A 20,833-nucleotide genomic window follows, 5' to 3' on the forward strand; every position below is an offset into this window, starting at 1 on the left:
ACTGCCTTTTTGCTTTGTAGGGCAGTATAGACGAATCAGTGTATCTGTTTTCCATGGATTAAGAGCTTTATAACCTAACCACGTTAGTGCTGTTAAATAGCCTACATGTTACTTATGCAAGAAAACACGACCATTTGCAGCAACTTTAATAACTTGGTTTTCTCACATTTTAAAATTATGTTCCAAAATATCACCCCATGAAACTGAGCATTTCAAACTCTTCACGTGAGTAATCTTTTGATATAATGTGGCCGAAAAAAAGTTAACTGACTAAACTATGACGTGTGGGATATGGCACTACTGTGTCCACGCGGGGGCACTGCCGGTCCGTAGCAATGTTGTAAGGACACTTTGAAAACTTTTAATTCAAGTTAAAAAGCTTGAATCTCCCATTTTCAGGTCTTTAAAGTGAAGAACACAATAACTATCTAATAACACATAGTAGGCTATACATAATACACAGGGACTATAAGCAGCAGCTGCAACAATAAAGAGGTTGTTGTAATGGATCATTTAATCATTTAACAAAATACAAAAAATGTCATTTAAAAAAGCAAGAGAAGGGTTGCTTTTGGCATTGTTTATATATAGATACAATTAATTGATTACACTTTGCTCATGAACATTAAGCTAATTGTTACATGACATTCAACAAGTAGCCTATTGCTAATTTTGCTAAAAAGAATGTCACTAATCAGCTGGCAAATAAAGAAATGCTAATATAAGGAAATCCTACTATTGTTCATTAATGAATAGGAATGAACATTTATTAAGTGCTGCTTTATTTTATTGGTAACACTTTACAATAAGGTTCATTATTTAACATTAGTTAACTACCTTAGTTTAACATGAGAATGAACAATACTTCTACAGCATTTAGAATGAACAATAAGAATGAACAATACTTCTACAGCATTTATTAATCTTAGTTAAAATTCATTTAAACATTTACTAATATACTATTAAAATCAAATGTATTTGTTAACATTAGTTCATGCACTGTGAACTAACATGAACAAACAATGAACAGCTGTATTTTTATTAACTAACATTAACAAAGATTAATAAATACTGTAACAAATGTTTTATTCATTGTTAGTTCATGTTAGTTAATACATTTACTAATGAACCTTATTGCAAAGTGTTACCATTTTATTATATGGAATGCATAAGCATTAGGCTAAGTTGGCTATTCATTTTAATTTCACATTTCTGAAGAAGAAAAAAAAAAACATCTGAAATATTGTAATATGTTTTATATAATTAAGAAAAATCGATAAACATCAACCTGGCATTTCTTAGGCTATTGAAAAGGATTTGGGTTGTCTCTATCCAAAACCTGATGAGGGTTTAGTCTTAAGACTCTGTCCAACTTTCTTCTGGTCTCTCTCAAGGCCTGTTCAGTTGTTTCCAGTTGTCTGTCTCTTTCTGTGTAAGCCCTAACCAACATTTGGTGAAGCTCCCGCACATTGTTTGCTTTCATCTCTGAAAATGGAAATAACATCATGTCATGTTAACAGTATTGTATTAAAGTCCCCCTGTGGTGAAAATCAAGCTTTTAATGTTGTTTATATGTTTTAAGACAAATCATGTGTAAATTCATAAGTCAACACCAATGCTGAGTTTTTTCTTCTTAAACCTGCAGTGAACCAAAGACAGTCTCAAAAACACGGTTTGAAATCGCTGGTGTTCCTGACATCACAAACTACCTTGTAACCAATCACGTCAATGTGTGATCATCAGCGAGTGGATCTCTGAGCTGGTGTGAGTGAGTGGAGGCGGGGCTAATTTGCATATTCATAGAACCGCGTATACTAAATTAAGCAAGGGTGTAGAGTTACATTCAAGCTATTTTAAGGCATGAAGATTTTTTTTCAAGGAAAAACTTTAATATTTAATGTTGGTGATCAAAGGAGAGTTTTAAAGGTGCTCTAAGCGATGTTGGGTGACGTCACTTCTTGTTGACGTTCAAAGTATTCTCAAACAAAACTCCCTCCTCCCCATTCCGTCCCCTCCCCCTCCCTTCCATGCTTTTCCGATGTAAATTCGGGACTTTGCGCGTTCCTTCTCCTTTTCCCCTCTTGCTATTTGTTCATCGGAACGTCGTCTCTTTAGTCGTGTGTCGGCCATATCAGAATTCAAGAGAATATAATTCTAACGTTAGTCGTTGTCGTTGTCTAGGACATCTCTCCTCTGGCTAACTTCCCTCTTCATGCTTCTCTCTCCTCTACTCCCCACACCCCCCTTCATGTGCACACGCACCCAAATCATTCTTGTCGGTTATTGGCTGGAACACTGTTTGTTATGTTTCGTGTTCCAGGCTGGGCCAGTTTGTTTTTCTTGCCATTTGTGGAGCCTGGGCTGTCTACAGAGACCGCGTTTACAGTGTGTTCAGGGGACAGGCAGCTAGCAGATAGTGAAGAGATGTTTGCTGTATGTGACAAAAAATGTTTCAGCCTAAAAAACGCGTGACATTGCTTAGAGCACCTTTAAGGGATAAAATTATAGACTACATGAGAGACTATAATAGTGTCCCTGTATTATAGAGTAGTCTGTTTGTTGAGTCTGACCTCTTACTATGTACTCTCACCTGACATTAGAGCAGATTCATCCATTTTGTCCGTCTCCTCTTCGGTCCATATTTTGTGTATCTGTAAAATGTCTGACATTAGTTATACAAACCCGGACCACCAACACTACATCACTCTCCAAAGAGGGCCTATCAGCGACTAACTTCACGTCCTGCACCCTTTGAAAATATCAAGTCTCCTTCCACTCGACCCCACTGAGAGTGAGCTGACCAGCTGCATCACTGTCTGGTATGGGAAGTGCTGCACTGCTGAACGCAAGACCTTACAGCAAAAAGTGAATACAGCTGCAATAATCATGTTTCCCTCTCCCCTCCATCTTGGATATTTTCTTTGCATGATACTCCAGCAAAGCCAGCAGCATCGTGAAGGACCCACCCATCCTTCCCACAGTCTCTTCCAGCTCCTGCCATCCAGAAGGCCGTATCGCAGCATCTGAGCCTGCTCTGCCAGACTGCTCAACAGCTTCTCCCCCAGGCTACAGTATGTGTGCCCTCCACTCCTGAACCAGAAACATTTCAACACACCCCCATTCTCACACTATTGTACACTTAACCTCTTGCTCCTGTTCTTCTCTAAGGATTGTTTTGTTGAAAGTACTTTTTATGGTTCTTATGTGCAATACTGTGTGTATGTTCCTCTCTCTCTCTCAGTATATGTGCACTGGACTCTTTAACATCCCCACTGCTACCCATGGTCACCTGGGAAACACACGTTTATGTGTACATAAAGGTGTCTGTTACATCCTTGTGCCCTTAATGTCACCTTGCACTGTTTTCATTTTTGCAGGGTTTTTTTTTTCTGTACCATGTTGTTACATGTGTAAACCATAGTATATGTAAAGTACTTAACATATGTATAGTTAGATACTTCTGTAGATTAGGTATATGTACATTTATATCTATATGTAGCACAGTGGTGCTGTGAGGCACAACATTTTGTTCCTTTCTATGTCTCCACATACAGCAGAATGACAATAACATCCTGAGACCCAGAAAAAAAAGTTCTTTGAATTAATTATTTTATTCATGTCATCACATGGTTTAGAACATCAAACACACCTGATTCAACTCATCATCTCATTAACCCATGTGATAATGAGCTGATGAGTTGAATCAGGTGTGTTTGATTAGGGAGACAAAGAAAACGTGCAGTGTTGGGGGTCCTCCAGGACAGGTTTGGGAACCACTGGTTTAGAGCATAAGAAGCAAATGGTAAAATTGTACAAAAAAAAAATCAAAAATTATATTTTATTCATATGTTATGCTACAGTATGTCCTCTGTAGTGGACACCAGGACTCAGTTGAAATAAAATTATATAAAAAATTTAATGACATGAAATGACATGTATAGGCAAAAACATTTTTTTTTTTCATTCACCAATACATTTTTGGGTTTCAGAATTTTTTTAACCAAAATTTGTATAAAGGTGATTCTCAACTATGTTATGAAAGATATAATCAGAGATGGACAAAGTACACAACTTCCTTACTTGAGTGAAAGTACAGATACTACTGGTCAAATATTACTCCGTTACAAGTAAAAGTTGTAAAGGCCGATTTTTACTTAAGTAAAAGCACAGAAGTACTTGTTTTTAAAAGTAAATGTCAATGCATTGTTTTATTATTGTTGCATTGTTGTGTGTAATACTTACAGTACCTTGTGCCTCTGAATCTCTGCCTGCCTACCCTCATATCAATATCAAATTTATTTCTAGAACAAAGTTCCAGTAGTGGGATTGAATGTGAGATTGAATAAGCGCACTCAATAACGTCCACAATGGTTTCGGACACCCAAATGGCTGTTCCCTCAAATAGTGCCCTATTTTTTATAAGAAGTTTTTGGGGATTTTAGTATGAATATGTTAACCTTACTGTTATCTATAAGCTAGTGTGCTCCAAAACAATGACAAAATTTGCATTTAGAAGACCAAACCCAACGTTGAAAATGAAAATCAGGTTGACGTCAGAATCCAAGGCCGGATTGACATTAATCTCCAACGTTGGACAGACGTTGTATTGTGGTTGAAAACGAAAATCGGGTTGACGTCAGAAACAACATCAGTCGGGTTCTGACGTCAATCCGACTTTCATTTCCAACCAAAATGCAACCCCTGCAATCAAAATCATCCCCTGACTGACGTTACTACTTTCTACTCAAGGACCTGACAGAATTGTAGTGGAGTAAAAAGTATGATATTTGTCTTTCAAATGTAGTGAAGTTAAAGTAAAAAGTTTCCAGAAAAAATAATACTCAAGTAAAGTACAGATACTCAAAAAGTGTACTCAAGTACAGCACTCAAGTAAATGTACTTTGTCACTGTCCACCTCTGGATATAATGGAATGTATTGATACACCATTTTACTTTATGCAATATGTGGGTAAAATGGCAATAAATGAATATTCCCATTCAATACAATGTATCTATACAAAGTATCTAATTTGCATATTAATGTGTTCTTGGGGCAACATGTAATGAAAAAAGAAGTGTAATAATAGGAGTAATAACTGGCAACATTTTCATAATAATATCTAATATTTCATAGGAATATTGTTGTATAATTTCTTTCCCTATACACTTGTGTCTCCCAAAATACTTGATAAACATGATTTAAGTCCTGGTGTCCTCTACAGTGGACATGTATGAAATCAATGCCCTGTTCTGTAACAGAAAGTCATATTTTTATTTGAAACCTCATAATGTTTTCCTGAGATGTTGATTTATGAAATACAAATTGAGAAGTAGTCAGATTTAAATGATAATTACAATATATGATCATATTTCCATAAGAGTGCTACATTTGATCACTAAATTAATGTCAGTAATTTTTAAAGACCAAGGAGAAGTTGTTTTCATGGTGAGACCTCCAAACATTTGGTATCTGAAAAGCCCTGAATGTGCTTTTTACGGGACTTTATCAGACTTAAAACTGTGACATGTATGGTGTCAGAGAAATTCACTAAAATAGAATGTCTACTACAAAGGACAAAAGTCTATTCATGGGTCACAGGAGGATAAAAGTTGACTTGACTGGACATTATAGTATTAACATAAATAATAAACTGAATACATTTATTTGTAATAAAATTCAATTCAACTGTTTTTGGAATATGCCAGTGAGAAACTTTCTTAAACTCACAAGTATTACAATAGCATATTTTTGCTGAATATAGTGTAATAAGACATGGAAATGTCAAAAATGAGCCCAAAAAACACCCCAGATCCTATAAGGTTAAACTCAAATGACTTAGGGTAATATGCAGTCGTTTCAAATCAATGAACCTGTAGGTTTTCTTACCTCAAACAGCATTAGCTGAATACTTTGATCTTGAGAAGTTGGTGACTGGCTCACATGTTGGACTTCAGGTTTCATCCTCACTAAGAACACAATAACTCAAGTGTGAATAGGTTTGTAAGAGATGTACTGTATGTTATTTGATATCTAACTAATACATTTCCTTACAAACTAATTAATTTATGATTGGGCTTCCATAAGTGGCATTAATACAGCTTACGTTGATGCTGGTTACATTTGACTTTATTCTGACAAAAGATGGTTAATTAGAGCACTGGGTTGATGTAGTATTTACTTGCAAAATACTCACCTCCTACTGTAATCTCCTTTGCTCTGTCTCTGCTGACGACCTGACAATGATAATCTCCAACATCTGACACACTGAAGTCACTTAGATGTAAGGACACATTTCCTCTCTCCAGCTCATGAGTGATGAGACTCACTCGGTCTTTGTAAGCCCTCCCCTCAGTCACGTGTCTGTTCTTGTAGACGCAAACACAGTCTGTCTCCTTAAACCATTTGATCTGCATGCCAGTGGCACAGATTTCAGGAGACAAGTAACAAGGAACAATGAATTCAGACCCCAGAGAAACGGTTGATTCTTGAGTTGTTTGTGGAATGACAAGTTGAAAATGATCTGTGAGGAAAAGAGTGTAAAAGATGGACTTGCACAAACAAACCATACATATTCTTTGAATGAGTACAAATTATAATGTGTTAATGACTTCAAGATAATTTACCATTGCTTGAGACGCCCATGCTGTAATTCTAATTTGGATGAGATTTAAAAAATATAAATATAAAATTATTAAAGATTTTAATCCAACATAACATTCAGACATTAATATTACAGTAATTCTTTACGAGAGTCACAACATGAGGCTAGTTTAAAATGCAGTATGAGAACAAAGTGGGATTAATTCTGATGCATAATTAATTAATTTATGCTTCATTTATTGATCAATGAATGGTGTGATGTAGACTGTAAAACAATAGTGTGAATATATTTATGGACAGTATTAATCTGCACACATACCCCATGTTGTTTCTTATCTGATCGACTGTGATGTGAAGTGTGCCTTGATAATTCTGTAATGAATTAAAAATAAATAAAAAAACAACACAGGCTCTTCACAACTAAAATAGATAGATAGATAGATAGATAGATAGATAGATAGATAGATAGATAGATAGATAGATAGATAGATAGATAGATAGATAGATAGATAGATAGATAGCATATTTTAAGACAACTTACTGTTGGATGGCTCTCTTGTCGTTTTATCCTAAATGAGATGCAGTTACAATGGTTTTACAATGTATTTACAGCTGTATTTACAATTAAAGGGATAGTTGGTTCACCCAAAAATGAAAATTAGCCCATGATTTACTCACCCTGAGCTAGTTATTTTAGTCGATAAAGTTTTAAATATGGATATTTTTCTTTCATGAACGCATAGCTTCACTTCAGAAGGTCTTTATTAACCACCCAGAGCCGTTTCGAGCACTTTTATCACGGATGGATTGGGTTTGATGGACTTCCAAAAAAATATACCCATTATAGAGCTTGGAAGAGCCAGGACATGTAGCTCCGATTGTATTCATCTGAAAGAAGAATGTCACATACACCTAGGATGGCTTCAGGGTGAGTAAATCATGCTCGTTGCCGCTGCTATCTCTTGTGGCTCGCCTCGCGCACAGTCTTCACACGGACGACGCGCAACGCTGTTGCGGAGACTCTCTATTCGTTTCGGTGAAATCACAAAACAAACTGCACACAAACGTGTCCCTGCTTGATATGCAACCACTGATGAACATATTCGGTTTTGATGAAAAAAAAAAAAAAAAAAAGATATATATATATATATATATATATATATATATATATATATATATATATATATATATATATATATATATATATATATATATGCAGATTAGAACCCAGAATCTCTGACACGCTTCGCAAAACATCTACCACTAGACCATTTAACTACACATGAATCATTTTCGGATCCATGCATTTATTCAGGTGAAAATTCTTGGTACTAACAATATTAGTAGATAGATTGAAACATTCTATCTACTAATCCCCCCCCCCACACACACACCCACCCACACACCCACACACACACCTGTCCCATCCACTTTTTAAAACAAAGTTACTGACCTCATGTAGCAATAACTGAGCATTTCTATCTTGAATTGGTGATCGACTCACAGGTTGGACAGCAGGATTAATCCTTACTAAGAAAAATATTTAAAAAATAAAACATTACTCGTGTGTGAATATGTTTATGGAAATTGTGTTCTGAAAAAACATAGACATCTAACTGGCACAAACACAACACTAAATGATTGCATTTCCCATTCAGTTTCCTATAGCATGCTGGGAAACATTATGCTGTAGCTATCAGCTAGATTTTCATAATGTATTTAAAAGGGTCTATACTGCACATTCATATTTAATCATCTAAAATGTTCTACTATTGAAATTTCAACTTCCAAAGAGCTTTTTAAAAAGTTGTTAACCTTGAAAAATTCATAGCTACATGATTACATGTGGTTGTGTTTTCATATCAGTGTCAGTGTTTTTTTTATACATTTCCTCTGATGAATGGTTTATTCTTGTTTAAGTAGATCAGATAAGACTGAAACATGACCATATGCAGTACAGTACATTTGGTTCACACTAGTCTAACAGGTTACTGATCACATATTGTATGTAGATCTCTAGATTTCTGTTTAAGTTCAGATTCTGACAGGACATTATAAATAAACACATTGAGGACTGCTCACCTCTTACTGTTATCTCCACGCTTCTGTCATTACTGATGACCTGACAATGGTAATCTCCAATATCTGACATCATGAAGTTTTTCAGAAGTAATGACACATTTCCTTTTCTTAGCTTGTGCGTCATGAACAGACTCACTCTGCCCTTGAAGAAAACCCCTTCTGTTAGACGCCTGTCCTTATACAGGCAAACACTGGCCGTATCCTTAGACCACCTAATCTCCATATCAAGAGCACTGATTCCAGGAGACAAGTGACAGGGAATAATGAAATCAGACCCCAAAGAAACCTCTGGATCGTGTACTGTACTGGGAGCAACAAGCTGAAAGTTTTCTGTGAAGAAAGAGAGAAAGATGGACTCACTTTTACTTACACACTCAAAATGTAATGTTCTGTGGTGGAATAAGAATGATTCCTAAACTTACTGTTGCACAAGACTTCCATCTTACAATCCCAATTGAGATGAAAACAAATACAGAGCAAAGTTTAATATTAAATGGAATAATATTAAAACTGGGGAATCTTTAAATTATTTATGCTTAATTTAATAACCACATAATGCATGGATGTGTACACATACCCCATGTTGGCTCCTGTTTGATTCATGGTGATATGAAGCTTGGGTTGATTGTACTATAAAGCAGGAAAAAACTGAGTGCTCTTCTCAAATACTATTCACACATTACACAGATTATGAGAGATACATGTAAAATGAGAAAATAAATTCAAAACTCCCTATGTTAATATGCATAGAGATTAACAGTAGCTTTTAATGTGATTTCACATATTTACTATCTACTGTATAAAGAATCATTTGGTATCATACAAAGTAAACTTGAAACATCAAATCACAAAACTCATTTGACAATTATTAATAAACAATGCACATTCAAATGATAATAAAAGTATATAATTTTAAGCAGCTTACTTTTGCTTTTGGTTCCCATTCTGTTATCCTAATTGAGATTAGAACAATGTAGTTTAATGTAATGTATCTCATGTTGAATGAAAAAAAATATATATATATGTTATTAAAATAATGAGCACATACCCCAGACTGCTTGTTGTCTGGATGGCTTAGATGTGATGTGATGTCCTGTGATGAAAAATCGAACGTTTTCTAACATTATTTTTTACAAGTATTTAAAAAAAAAAGTTTTTATTAATAAGTCTTTTTTTTTTTCTTCAGCCTGTTTGGCTGAACATAACATCCTCACACTTCTTTTCACTAAGAGCAAGTGTATTGTATCTAGTGATACTGTAGATGCTATGCATCTAAACAGAAGTAACATGCTATTTGTACTAAGGGTGAAACATTATCTGAGCAATGGTGGGCGGATTTAGTGAAAATAGTGTTTGCAAACAAGATTGTTCGCACAGGGTTCCCTGAAGCTCTGTGATATGCAGAGTGGATTGATAATCAATTTAATGCAGATTGATAATCCAGAGTGGATTGATAAAATAAAGATTTTTAAAACCACAGTGTGTGTTAGTTCATATATTAAAGTGCACACAAACCTCAAGCTGATTGTCTGAATCACCGTGATATGCAGATTGGTTTGATAACTCTACAAAAAAAAAAAAAAAAAAAATGAACACCATCTTGTCAAATAAGAGCTATGAGAAACAGAAGTCTATTATTTTTACTTTATTATCTTTTTTTGGTTTTTGTTTGATTGATATTGATATTGATTGGATCGATAATCCAATATAATGCAGAACAAAAAACAAGCGTATTACAAGATCCACACATAACATAGATGATGGATGGATGGATGGATGGGGGGGGGGGGGCTAAAACACTCAAAACAGCAGTGAAATGGTTTGTTGTAGATATGTTTGCTCTTCATATAAGGAAAAAAAATTCTGGTGTTCAATAAGTAAAATATTTCTCAATAGTAATTCAATTCTAAAACAACTTACCGTCGCTTGCGTCTCCCATCTTGTAATCCTAATTGAGATGGGGGAAAAAATGGATGTTATGCCATAACATCACCACACACTTTATGCAAGCTGATTGACATAAAGAGTGTCGATCTAGCAATGAATTTTATGAATGATGTAAAATAAAGATATTTAAAACCAGTGTGTGTTAGTTCATATAGTAATGTGCACACAAACCTCAAGTTGATTGTCTGAATCATCATGATACTCTACACAAAAAAGAAAAAATGTTTAATACCATATTGTCAAATAAGAGCCATGAGAAACAGAAGTCAATTATATACTCACCAAAGCTGTATTTATTTGATTAAAAATAGAGTAAAAACAATAATATTGTGAAATATTATTACCATTTAAAATAAATGTCATCTAATACCATCAAGCATCTTTATAATATGTGTTAATTTATTAAATTGTACAGCTTGATTTGTTGGTTTTACAGTGCGTGAATAATTATTAGGCACGTTGATTTTCTGATCATATTATCATTTTTCAGGCACATTTTACCAATTCCAAACCACATTAATCTTAATAACTACAATTCATTTTGTATTTAATCATTTATAAGTGATATATAATTGTTCATGAAGGCTGGAAATGAAAAACGCCTTATATTCAGGTGTGCATAATTATTAGGCACGTTTTCTTTTACAGATAAAATAAGCCAAAAAAGAGATTTAACTCAGACTGAAAAGTCAAAAATTATTAAATCCCCATGAGAAGGATGCAATACTAATGTAATACTAGAAAATGCAGTTAAGGCATGATAATTGGAAAGTGAAATGCTCATTGGGTCAGCAGGGTCAGACAAAAACAGGTGGAGAAGAAAAGACACATTAAGAATCACAAGCTGAAGTGTAGTAAAATACATGAAAACTGTTTTTTTATAGGCTTTATAGACAGACAGATTGAGAGTGACTCTTGAAGGACCAGCACCACATCCTACCACTATTTGAAGAATTCATCTTCTAGAATCTGACAGTAAGTTTTGGGAGTTCATTTTTAGTCCATCTCTGCAAAATGGACTCCAGGGTGGGAGATGGACTAAAAATAAACTCCCAAAACGTATTAAAACATATTCTGGAAGATGAATTCTTCAAATAGTGGTAGAAGAGGATGTGGTGCTGGTCCTTCAAGAGTCACTCTCAATCTGTCTGTCTTCATGTATTTTACTACACTTCAGCTTGTGATTCTTATTAAGTGGGGGTCATTTTTTAGGATTCTTTACCTAACCTAAGTCTCTGAGACCCTGACACCTTGCACTTCTGGAGACTCCAGGTCGGTTGCAGTTCTAGAAAATGGTGGCGCTGGAGACTTAAGGGTTCCTGATGGTTTCACACTTAATTCTTCACCTTAATTCTAAATTATTTTGCAGTTAACGTGTCTTTTCTCCTCCACCTGTTTTTGTCTGACCCTGCTGACCCAATGAGTATTTCACTTTCCAATGGTCATGCCTTAACTGCAATTTCTAGTATTGCATTAGTATTGCATCCTTCTCATGGGGATTTAATAATTTTTGACTTTTCAGTCTGAGTTAAATCTCTTTTTTGGCTTATTTTATCTGTAAAAGAAAACGTGCCTAATAATTATGCACACCTGAATATAAGGCGTTTTTCATTTCCAACCTTCATGAACAATTATATATCACTTATAAATGATTAAATACAAAATTAATAGTAGCTATTATGATTAATGTGGTTTGGAATTGGTCAAATGTGCCTGGAAAAAAATATGATCAGAAAATCAACGTGCCTGATAATTCTGCATGCACTGTATATGGAGAGCTTGGTTACACAGACCAAGAGACTTTTAACTACAACTCTTCCTTTTTTTAATACAAATGTGTCATTAAATATTTAATGTTATAAAATTGATCCGAGATCAGGTAAAAACCCGTTCAGACACTGGTTAATGGGTTAACAGAGATCATCGCATCGAAATTTCAAAATATTTCGAAACGGTTATGATGTATGTAACTAAGCCTCATTTACTAAAATCATGTGACTTTGACAGTTTGATACATGCTCCGAACTGAAAAGGTTTTGAAGCTTCACAAAACAGTTTTCAAAAGTGCCCATCACTGCTTTGTGTAATGGGTGTTTATTTATAAGTAGCGCACAAAGAAATTAGGAAACAGTCTTTAATAATAAATCCAAATAAGGAAAACACAACCACATGAAATCATAGATGAGACAAGACAAGAAACAGAGGAAAACACAAACTCTAATACACAGGGACTAACAAGTTAATTATTAGAACAACGGGTGATAGGAATACAACAATCAGACACACTGGGAAACTGGGTCAAATGAACGGGCAAACATGACAGAACTAAAAATACAACATAGATGTTGTTCTACTCTTTGTCTTTCTGAAACATCATGCATTAAAGATGGTAAAGATTCTGAGGTTTTAAGAACTTACCGTTGCTTGATTCTCTTTTGTAATCCTAATTGAGAAAAAGGTTATATAATTTCAGCTTGTCTGGACAAACATAATATCATTATACAACAAGGTTTTATTCATGGCGATTCCTTACGAGTCACAACACAAGTAGTTAAAGCTTACTAAATTCCTTGCCACACTGACATTTATGTATTTGACAGACAATGTATATGTTGCTAGACTTATTTTAAAAAGAAAAGGCTACAACAATGGTTGAAATTTAAATGGACAGGGGGTACTTTTTTGTGATTTTTTATAGTTTTCCATAAATCTGTATAAGGCTATCTACACTCACCTAAAGGATTATTAGGAACACCACCTTAATTCTACGTGGCATTGATTCAACAAGGTGCTGAAAGCATTCTTTAAAAATGTTGGCCCATATTGATAGGATAGCATCTTGCAGTTGATGAAGATTTGTGGGATGCACATCCAGGGCACGAAGCTCCCGTTCCACCACATCCCAAAGATGCTCTATTGGGTTGAGATCTGGTGACTGTGGGGGCCATTTTAGTACAGTGAACTCATTGTCATGTTCAAGAAACCAATTTGAAATGATTCGAGCTTTGTGACATGGTGCATTATCCTGCTGGAAGTAGCCATCAGAGGATGGGTACATGGTGGTCATAAAGGGATGGACATGGTCAGAAACAATGCTCAGGTAGGCTGTGGCATTTAAACGATGCCCAATTGGCACTAAGGGGCCTAAAGTGTGCCAAGAAAACCACCACCACCACCACCACCAGCCTGCACAGTGGTAACAAGGCATGATGGATCCATGTTCTCATTCTGTTTACGCCAAATTCTGACTCTACCATCTGAATGTCTCAACAGAAATCAAGACTCATCAGACCAGGCAACATTTTTCCAGTCTTCAACTGTCCAATTTTGGTGAGCTCGTGCAAATTGTAGCCTCTTTTTCCTATTTGTAGTGGAGATGAGTGGTACCCGGTGGGGTCTTCTGCTGTTGTAGCCCATCCGCCTCAACATTGTGTGTGTTGTGGCTTCACAAATGCTTTGCTGCATACCTCGGTTGTAACGAGTGGTTATTTCAGTCAAAGTTGCTCTTCTATCAGCTTGAATCAGTCAGCCCATTCTCCTCTGACCTCTAGCATCAACAAGGCATTTTCGCCCACAGGACTGCCACATACTGGATGTTTTTCCCTTTTCACACCATTCTTTGTAAACCCTAGAAATGGTTGTGCGTGAAAATCCCAGTAACTGAGCAGATTGTGAAATACTCAGACCGGCCCGTCTGGCACCAACAACCATGCCACGCTCAAAATTGCTTAAATCACCTTTCTTTCCCATTCTGACATTCAGTTTGGAGTTCAGGAGATTGTCTTGACCAGGACCACACCCCTAAATGAATTGAAACAACTGCCATGTGATTGGTTGATTAGATAATTGCATTAATGAGAAATTGAACACGTGTTCCTAATAATCCTTTAGGTGAGTGTATATGCCTTATTTTTGTGTCATATTAAATAATTAAGCTTGCTAATATATTTTTTTCTTGCTTCTGAGTGCCAAACACTACAAACAGCAAATACAATTTTTTTTATATATATATATATTTACCAGGATTGGTTTTTCCAGTTTAATATTGGTTCCAGTCTACTTAAACCCACACCATTTCAGTAAGCTTTTTATATATACATTTTCTTAGGGTACTTTTACACGAGAACGATTTGCTTAAAATGGAGAAGTTTTTCCTTTGAGTTTTCCGCGTACAGACGACACCATTGTCAAAATGATCCCCATCCACACGGATCTGCGAAAACAACTAAAAACGCTGTATTCTGCTGCCAGGCCATTAGATGGCGATGAGACATATAGACCATTATGCATGTGCGTGACGTCATCGTTTTCACACATTCACGTTTTTGTTGTTTACACGGAGACCGTTTTCAAAAACTTGCACTTTGAAACTCGTTTTCAAAACTTTACGTTTTCAGGCACCCAAAACGCTGTTGTCGTTTAAACAAACGGTCAAAAAGCATAAAAGGTTTTGTGTTTTTAGTTGAAAACGGTGTCGTGTAAACAGCCCCTAAATTTGAATTAACTTTGTTAGTATTGTGGCTACTTGCAAATGTACTGTCTCCACCTGAGTCTTGTTTACCAATTAGTGTACTTCGACACAAGTGTATGCCTCCTTTGGCAAATATTGGAGTTGTAGCTTGTTTGAGCCTTATTTCCTTTTTCCAGTGGTTCTAGTTCTATGTGCTATTTATCTAGCTTTTTGTTCTTTAGTAATTTATCTAAATTTCTTATAAAAAGCAATGTACATGTAATCCAATTTTATGACTGTTGAAGAATTTAACACAATGAATGGGCCAGGCAGATTTGCCCCCTTGAATATGTGAACTGGAAAATGTTAATTATTCTTGTTTTTGGTATCACTGTTTATTGCCTCTATGTTGTTGGCCAGAGGAGAACTGGCCCACCGACTGATCCTGGTTTCAGTCACCTGATTGAGTTTTGGTTCCTTGACAATGCTGCCTTTGTCTTTTGGCTTGCTTAGTTGGGGACACTTAATAATCAACAATATTATTGATCTGCCTGCATTGATACCATTATATGAGAACTGAACTGAGCTGGATGATGACATATCTGTTTTCTCCAGGGCGGCTATATAGATAACTAAATTAATAACTTTTTACAAAAGAAATGAACCACTGAACTTACTTAAGCTGGACTATGACACTATTTTCTTCTAGATCTGCTGTGTAGCCGAAACCAGCTTTGTTGCATTATTTTCCTCTTATTACTGTAAAGCTGCTTTGAAACAATCTGTATTGTAAAAAGTGCTAGGCCGATATAAATAAAGGTGACCTGACTCGACTATTGTCTTGGATATTGTGTTGTGCTATATGTTATTCACAAAAAGAATGGTGCTGTCTTACCACTGTAAAGATGTCCTTCAAACTGGCAGAGACTGCATATGTCAACAAACAAAAGTGTTAATTGGACAGGCATTGCTGTTAATTGAAATTTAGTAATTACTATGTTTGGGATTGCACACTACTAGTATACCTGATCCTGAGTTTAGTTATGAAGTGCTTACCTTCTTCTGCTACATTTACTTTTATCTGATGGGTTTTATTTCCACTGGTGACCTGGCACATGTAAACTCCCAGATCCGACTCTCTAAAATCTTTCACTCTTAAGGACACATTCCCTTTCATCAGGTCATGAACGAACAGACTGGCTCTGTCCTCATAGTCAACACCCTGTGTCATATTTCTGGTCTTATAGGTGCAAACACATGCCGTCCCACCATACCAAGTAACCTCCATGTCAACAGCACTGATTGCAGGAGACAAGTGACATGAGACAATGAGAGTAGATCCCAAACAAATCTTAACTCGTTCACCTCTTTCAGGGATAACAAGCTGAAAGTCATCTGTGTGAGAAGAGACATGGAGAGAGATTCAAATATCACATGTACTGTGATTTTGTTCAAACAGGTAATTCCTACAATTCAGTGTGTTTTAGTACTTTTAAGGTATAACATCTCGGTTACATATGGTAACCCTCATTCCCTGAAGGAGGGAACGGAGACGTACGTCGGACGGCCAATCTACTTCGACTGAAACTAAACGAGCCAATGCATATTGGCGTGGAATCATTTGCATCAGCTGCTCGGCTATGCAGCGCGGGTATATAATGAGCAGAAGGTGCGATTGCACTTCAGTTTTTTGCTGAGGAGCCAAGCCTAATGTGGTGATGGGACGTACGTCTCCGTTCTCCCTTCTTCAGGGAACGAGGGTTACCATATGTAACTGAGATGTTCCCTATCAGTCGGTCACTCTCGGTGTACGTTGGACCGACTAATAGGAATCCCTATCAAAGAACCACAGCTGCTGCACCCCATCCAGCACCCTGTGTAAGTCTCTACCCCTTCTTGCCTGGAAGGACGATAGGAAAGGGCTTACACAGAGTGTATCTGTCCCTGTTGTTCCGTGATAACCCATACAGTGAGATAATTGGATAACCCTGTGGTCTGTGTGGGTCCTAACGCCCCAGTGTAGTGACGGGGACACTATACTGTCAAAGAGCACCGTCCTTCGGATGACACGTTAAACTGAGGTCCTGACTCTCTGTGGTCATTAAAAATCTCAGGATGTCCTTTGAAAAAGAGTAGGGATGTAACCCCGGCATCCTGGCCAAATTTGCCCATTGGTCTCTGCCCATCATGGCCTCCTAATCATCCCCATGTATATTGATTGGCTTCATCACTCTGTCTCCTCTCCACCAATAAGCTGGTGTGTGGTGGGCGTTCTGGCGCAATATAGCTGCCATCGCATCATCCAAGTGGATGCTGCACATTGGTGGTGGTTAAGGAGAATCACCCCTTCCATATGTGAAGCGCTTTGAGGACCCAGAAAAGCGCTATATAAATGTAACAAATTATTATAACACTGGGAAAGAGTGCCCTTTCTATGGGAAGGGGAACGCTGCGGAAGCCACATTCTTCGAAGGAGTTATGTGGAAAAAAATACATATGGACTAGCCCGAAGGTTGTACTGCATATGAACATTGGGTGACTCAGCCCAAGGGAAAGACACGGGCTTAGATTAGGAGCAGCCATAGAAGGATACACATATGGGATCCCCGTAGGGTCACACATATGGAACCCAGCCTAAACCAGGTTCTTAAGGATTCAGTGGATAAAGGCCTGGCACCAGACACTCCGCCATGTCCGGGCAGAGGGGGTTGGAGAACTCACAGGTTTTTCACTCTGGAGAATAAGGAGCACAAAGGGTGCAGCAAGCTGACAGAGCAGAGCCTTTCAGTGCTTCTACCCATTTAGGGTGAGAACACAGGAGGAGACCGGCTCTACTCTAGGCTATAAAATCTAGCGAAAAATGCTTGCTGGTCCCCTACCCTCTTGATAGAGGCCAGTGTAATCAGCAGCAAAGTCTTCAAGGAGAGAAGCTTTAAGTCTGCTGATTGCAAAGGCTCAAAAGGAGCATCCTGAAGTGCTCAAAGCACCAGGGAAAGGTCCCAAGAGGGTATGGAGGGGGGTCGAGGAGGGTTTAACCATCAGCTGGAGGGACGAGCTCTATCGCGTCCTTCACCAGTAGGACTGCGGTCTCCGCCCGCAAGACATGGACATTGGCTGCTCTCACTGAAGTGGAGTGGATGGCCCGAAACTTGGGGGGGCGCCGGGCGAATTGAATCGCATAGCCGAGCCTGATGGTCCGAATGAGCCAGCGAGACAGAATGGGGAGCGCTAACCAGGCTTGCAGAGACCGTACAAGCGGGACGAAAGGGACCGTAGGCGTACCCTGAGTGGGGCAGCGAGGTGGAACACAGGGACGTGGCTCGGGAGGCTCTCTCTGGGAGGCGGCCTGTAGAGGAGTCTGGGTGTGCTGTGCAACACTTACCTGGTTCCACGGGGCAGGAGGTGCAGGAGGTGGCTTGGTTGTGTTCTAAAGACCGCACACTGCTGCCCGCTGGCGATAGAAGCGGCGGATGAGAGTGGTGAGGATTCTCTCCCCCCACTGCTCTCCGGGCCCTCTTCGGACCCAGAGATGGAAGAAACTGCTCTTTTATTGAAAATTTAAGTACCGCTGGTTTTGAGGCCAGAACAAAAACAAAAGGAAACAAAGGATTTTCCACCCGGCCCTCTTCCGGGGGAGGTCCTGGAAGAGCAGTCCAGTCCATCTCTGGGTTGCCCGTCCTAGGGCCGCTTGCTCTTGGCTTTGCCGCCCTTCTTGGCTGGGGCCTGGACGGGCGGGGGGGGCCTGCCTGCAACTGGCTCCACGGCGCCGTTTAGATGGAGGCTGCTGCGGCACGGGAGCGAGAGCAGATGCAGAAGGCCGCCCCCGGCGACGAGCAGACTGAGGGGCAGGATGTGTTTAATGGCCTTAGTCTGCTTTTGTACAGTTGAGAACTGCTGGGTGAAGTTCTCGACCACGTCGCCGAAGAGGACGGTCTGGGACATGGGGGAGTTAAGGAATCGGAGCTTGTCGGTCTCCCTCATGTCGGCCAAACACAGCTAGAGATGGTGTTCCTGGACCACCAGAGTGGACATCACACGACCCACTGACCACACAGTGACCTTCATCGCATCCCGCGATCCCAGGTAACGACCGCATCCAGAAACACACAGATAGAATGTCATCTTTGTAAAGATGCGTTCTATCGGTGTAAGCTCTTTTAGGGACTGCTCTCACTGGTACTTAAACACGCAGGGGAACAGTCACGTGAATACAGACAGGAATGTGCACCTGTCTGTGCGCTGTCACTCTCTCGCTGATCTTAACCAGCCATCAAAACGGCTTTTGAGTGCTCTCACCTGCGGACCTTTCCAGCTGTAAAAACATCAGAGAAGGGAAGAGAGAAAAAGAGAGAGAAAAGACTGCTCACGCTGCTGAGTTGTCTCGCCCGCACCAGAGTGGAGAGGTCAAAAAAAGAATCTTGCTCGTAGATTTCACAATCTCTTTGTAGTTTGAAGAGAGCATCGAAGTGCTTGGCTCCGAAGCAAAAGACTGAAGTGCAGTCGCACCTCTGCTCATTATATACCCACGCTGCATGGCGGAGCAGCTGATGCAAATGATTGCACACCAATGTGCATTGGCTCGTTTAGTTTCACTCGAAGTAGATTGGCCTCTCTAGCAAGATTCCTATTAGTCGGTCCAGCGTACGTAGAGAGTGACTGACTGATAGGGAACTACTTTTGTTTGTTTTTAGACTGTTAGTTTCTCCATCTAAGATAGAGCCCGTATCAAATGTATAACAATGTTAGCGCTCAAGTAACAAATATTTCAAAAAGTCAAATTCATGTAGTCAGACCCGTAAGAAACTCGCAACGCATAAAGAGCTATTATACTCACTGAATTCTTTTTCCACTCTACTAATTCCTAACTTTACAGTCTTACACAATAAAGGATAAATCATATGATATAAATATAATATAAATGTGTGTGTTTGAACTGTAGGAATGACCTAAATTAATACATTGTAATAACAACATAAAATGTTTTTAAAACAATCACAATCCATGACTGTAAAGCCCCACTCCCCAGCACCCCATGCGTTGATTAATAGTTAAACCAGTTAACAAGAGTAGTTTAGAATAATTTGAAGAGAACTTACCACCTCCGAAGCTGCCACCTCCCGCTGCCATGTTTCCTTTCTAAAACAGGAAGAAAACACATCCAGTGTGAGAGAAAAATTATTTCAGTCTCACACCACACTGGCTATCTTATGCAAGCCAACACAAGTCTGTTTTACTTTCATTTTATGGATGATTAAGATCGGAATTTCACCTACTGTACCTTTCCTTTTTCTCACATAGCTATAGAGAGCTTAAGTATGTGTAAATCCTAGACGAGCTGAGAAGGTTAGGATAATAGGGTGAATACATTAGATGCAAAGACCTTCACAACAGCTAAAGATCTCCACTACAATATAGTGCACTGCACTACAATGTAATACCTTCAAAAACTTATGTAACTATTGTATTCACCCTATATATTATAAATGATTCTAAAATAAATTTGGTTAAGAAAAATACCCTTGTTCACAAAAACACAAAACGCTTTGAATATCTTTCTCTCGCTCTCTTCATTGTGAGATCTGGGTGAGAACACTCTATGAAGCAGCATTTCCAAACAGTTAAAACTAGTTCTCAAAACAGTGGCATGTATAGTTTTAATTTACTTTAGATATGGGCTGTGTTTTTCATAGTATACAGTACTGAACTTAATGAAGAACCTACTTTTTACCACCATTGACAAGGGTTATTTTTTG

General features: G+C 38.2%; 1 protein-coding gene across 1 annotated transcript; it reads right to left on the reverse strand.

Annotated features, from left to right (window-relative positions):
- Positions 1–494: 494 nt before the first annotated feature.
- On the reverse strand, positions 495–20,223 carry LOC307159196 (uncharacterized protein). Its single transcript, XM_079872413.1, has 20 exons — positions 20,177–20,223; positions 16,137–16,475; positions 15,976–16,007; positions 13,049–13,073; positions 10,802–10,833; positions 10,604–10,631; positions 10,199–10,248; positions 9,732–9,776; positions 9,609–9,636; positions 9,261–9,313; positions 9,106–9,124; positions 8,684–9,013; positions 8,055–8,131; positions 7,143–7,170; positions 6,921–6,973; positions 6,625–6,652; positions 6,195–6,521; positions 5,888–5,967; positions 2,591–2,651; positions 495–1,485 (listed from the first exon to the last, which is right to left on the reverse strand). The coding sequence occupies exons 1-20, from the start codon at positions 20,205–20,207 to the stop codon at positions 1,304–1,306; spliced, it is 1,848 nt and encodes a 615-aa protein (XP_079728539.1). The 5' UTR covers positions 20,208–20,223; the 3' UTR covers positions 495–1,303.
- Between the last annotated feature and the right edge of the window lie 610 nt (positions 20,224–20,833).

The sequence above is a fragment of the Squalius cephalus genome (assembly GCF_949319135.1).
Source record: "Squalius cephalus genome assembly, chromosome: 5".
Classification (NCBI taxonomy): Eukaryota; Metazoa; Chordata; class Actinopteri; order Cypriniformes; family Leuciscidae; genus Squalius; species Squalius cephalus.

Coding starts and splice junctions, on each gene's coding strand:
- LOC307159196 (XM_079872413.1), bottom strand. CDS start 20,207: ATGGCAGCGGGAGGTGGCAGCTTCGGAGGTG. Junction 13,074..15,975: donor TGAAGGACATCTTTACAGTG/GTAAGACAGCAC, acceptor TTTCTCAATTAG/GATTACAAAAGAGAATCAAG. Junction 8,132..8,683: donor CGTGGAGATAACAGTAAGAG/GTGAGCAGTCCT, acceptor TATTTTTCTTAG/TAAGGATTAATCCTGCTGTC.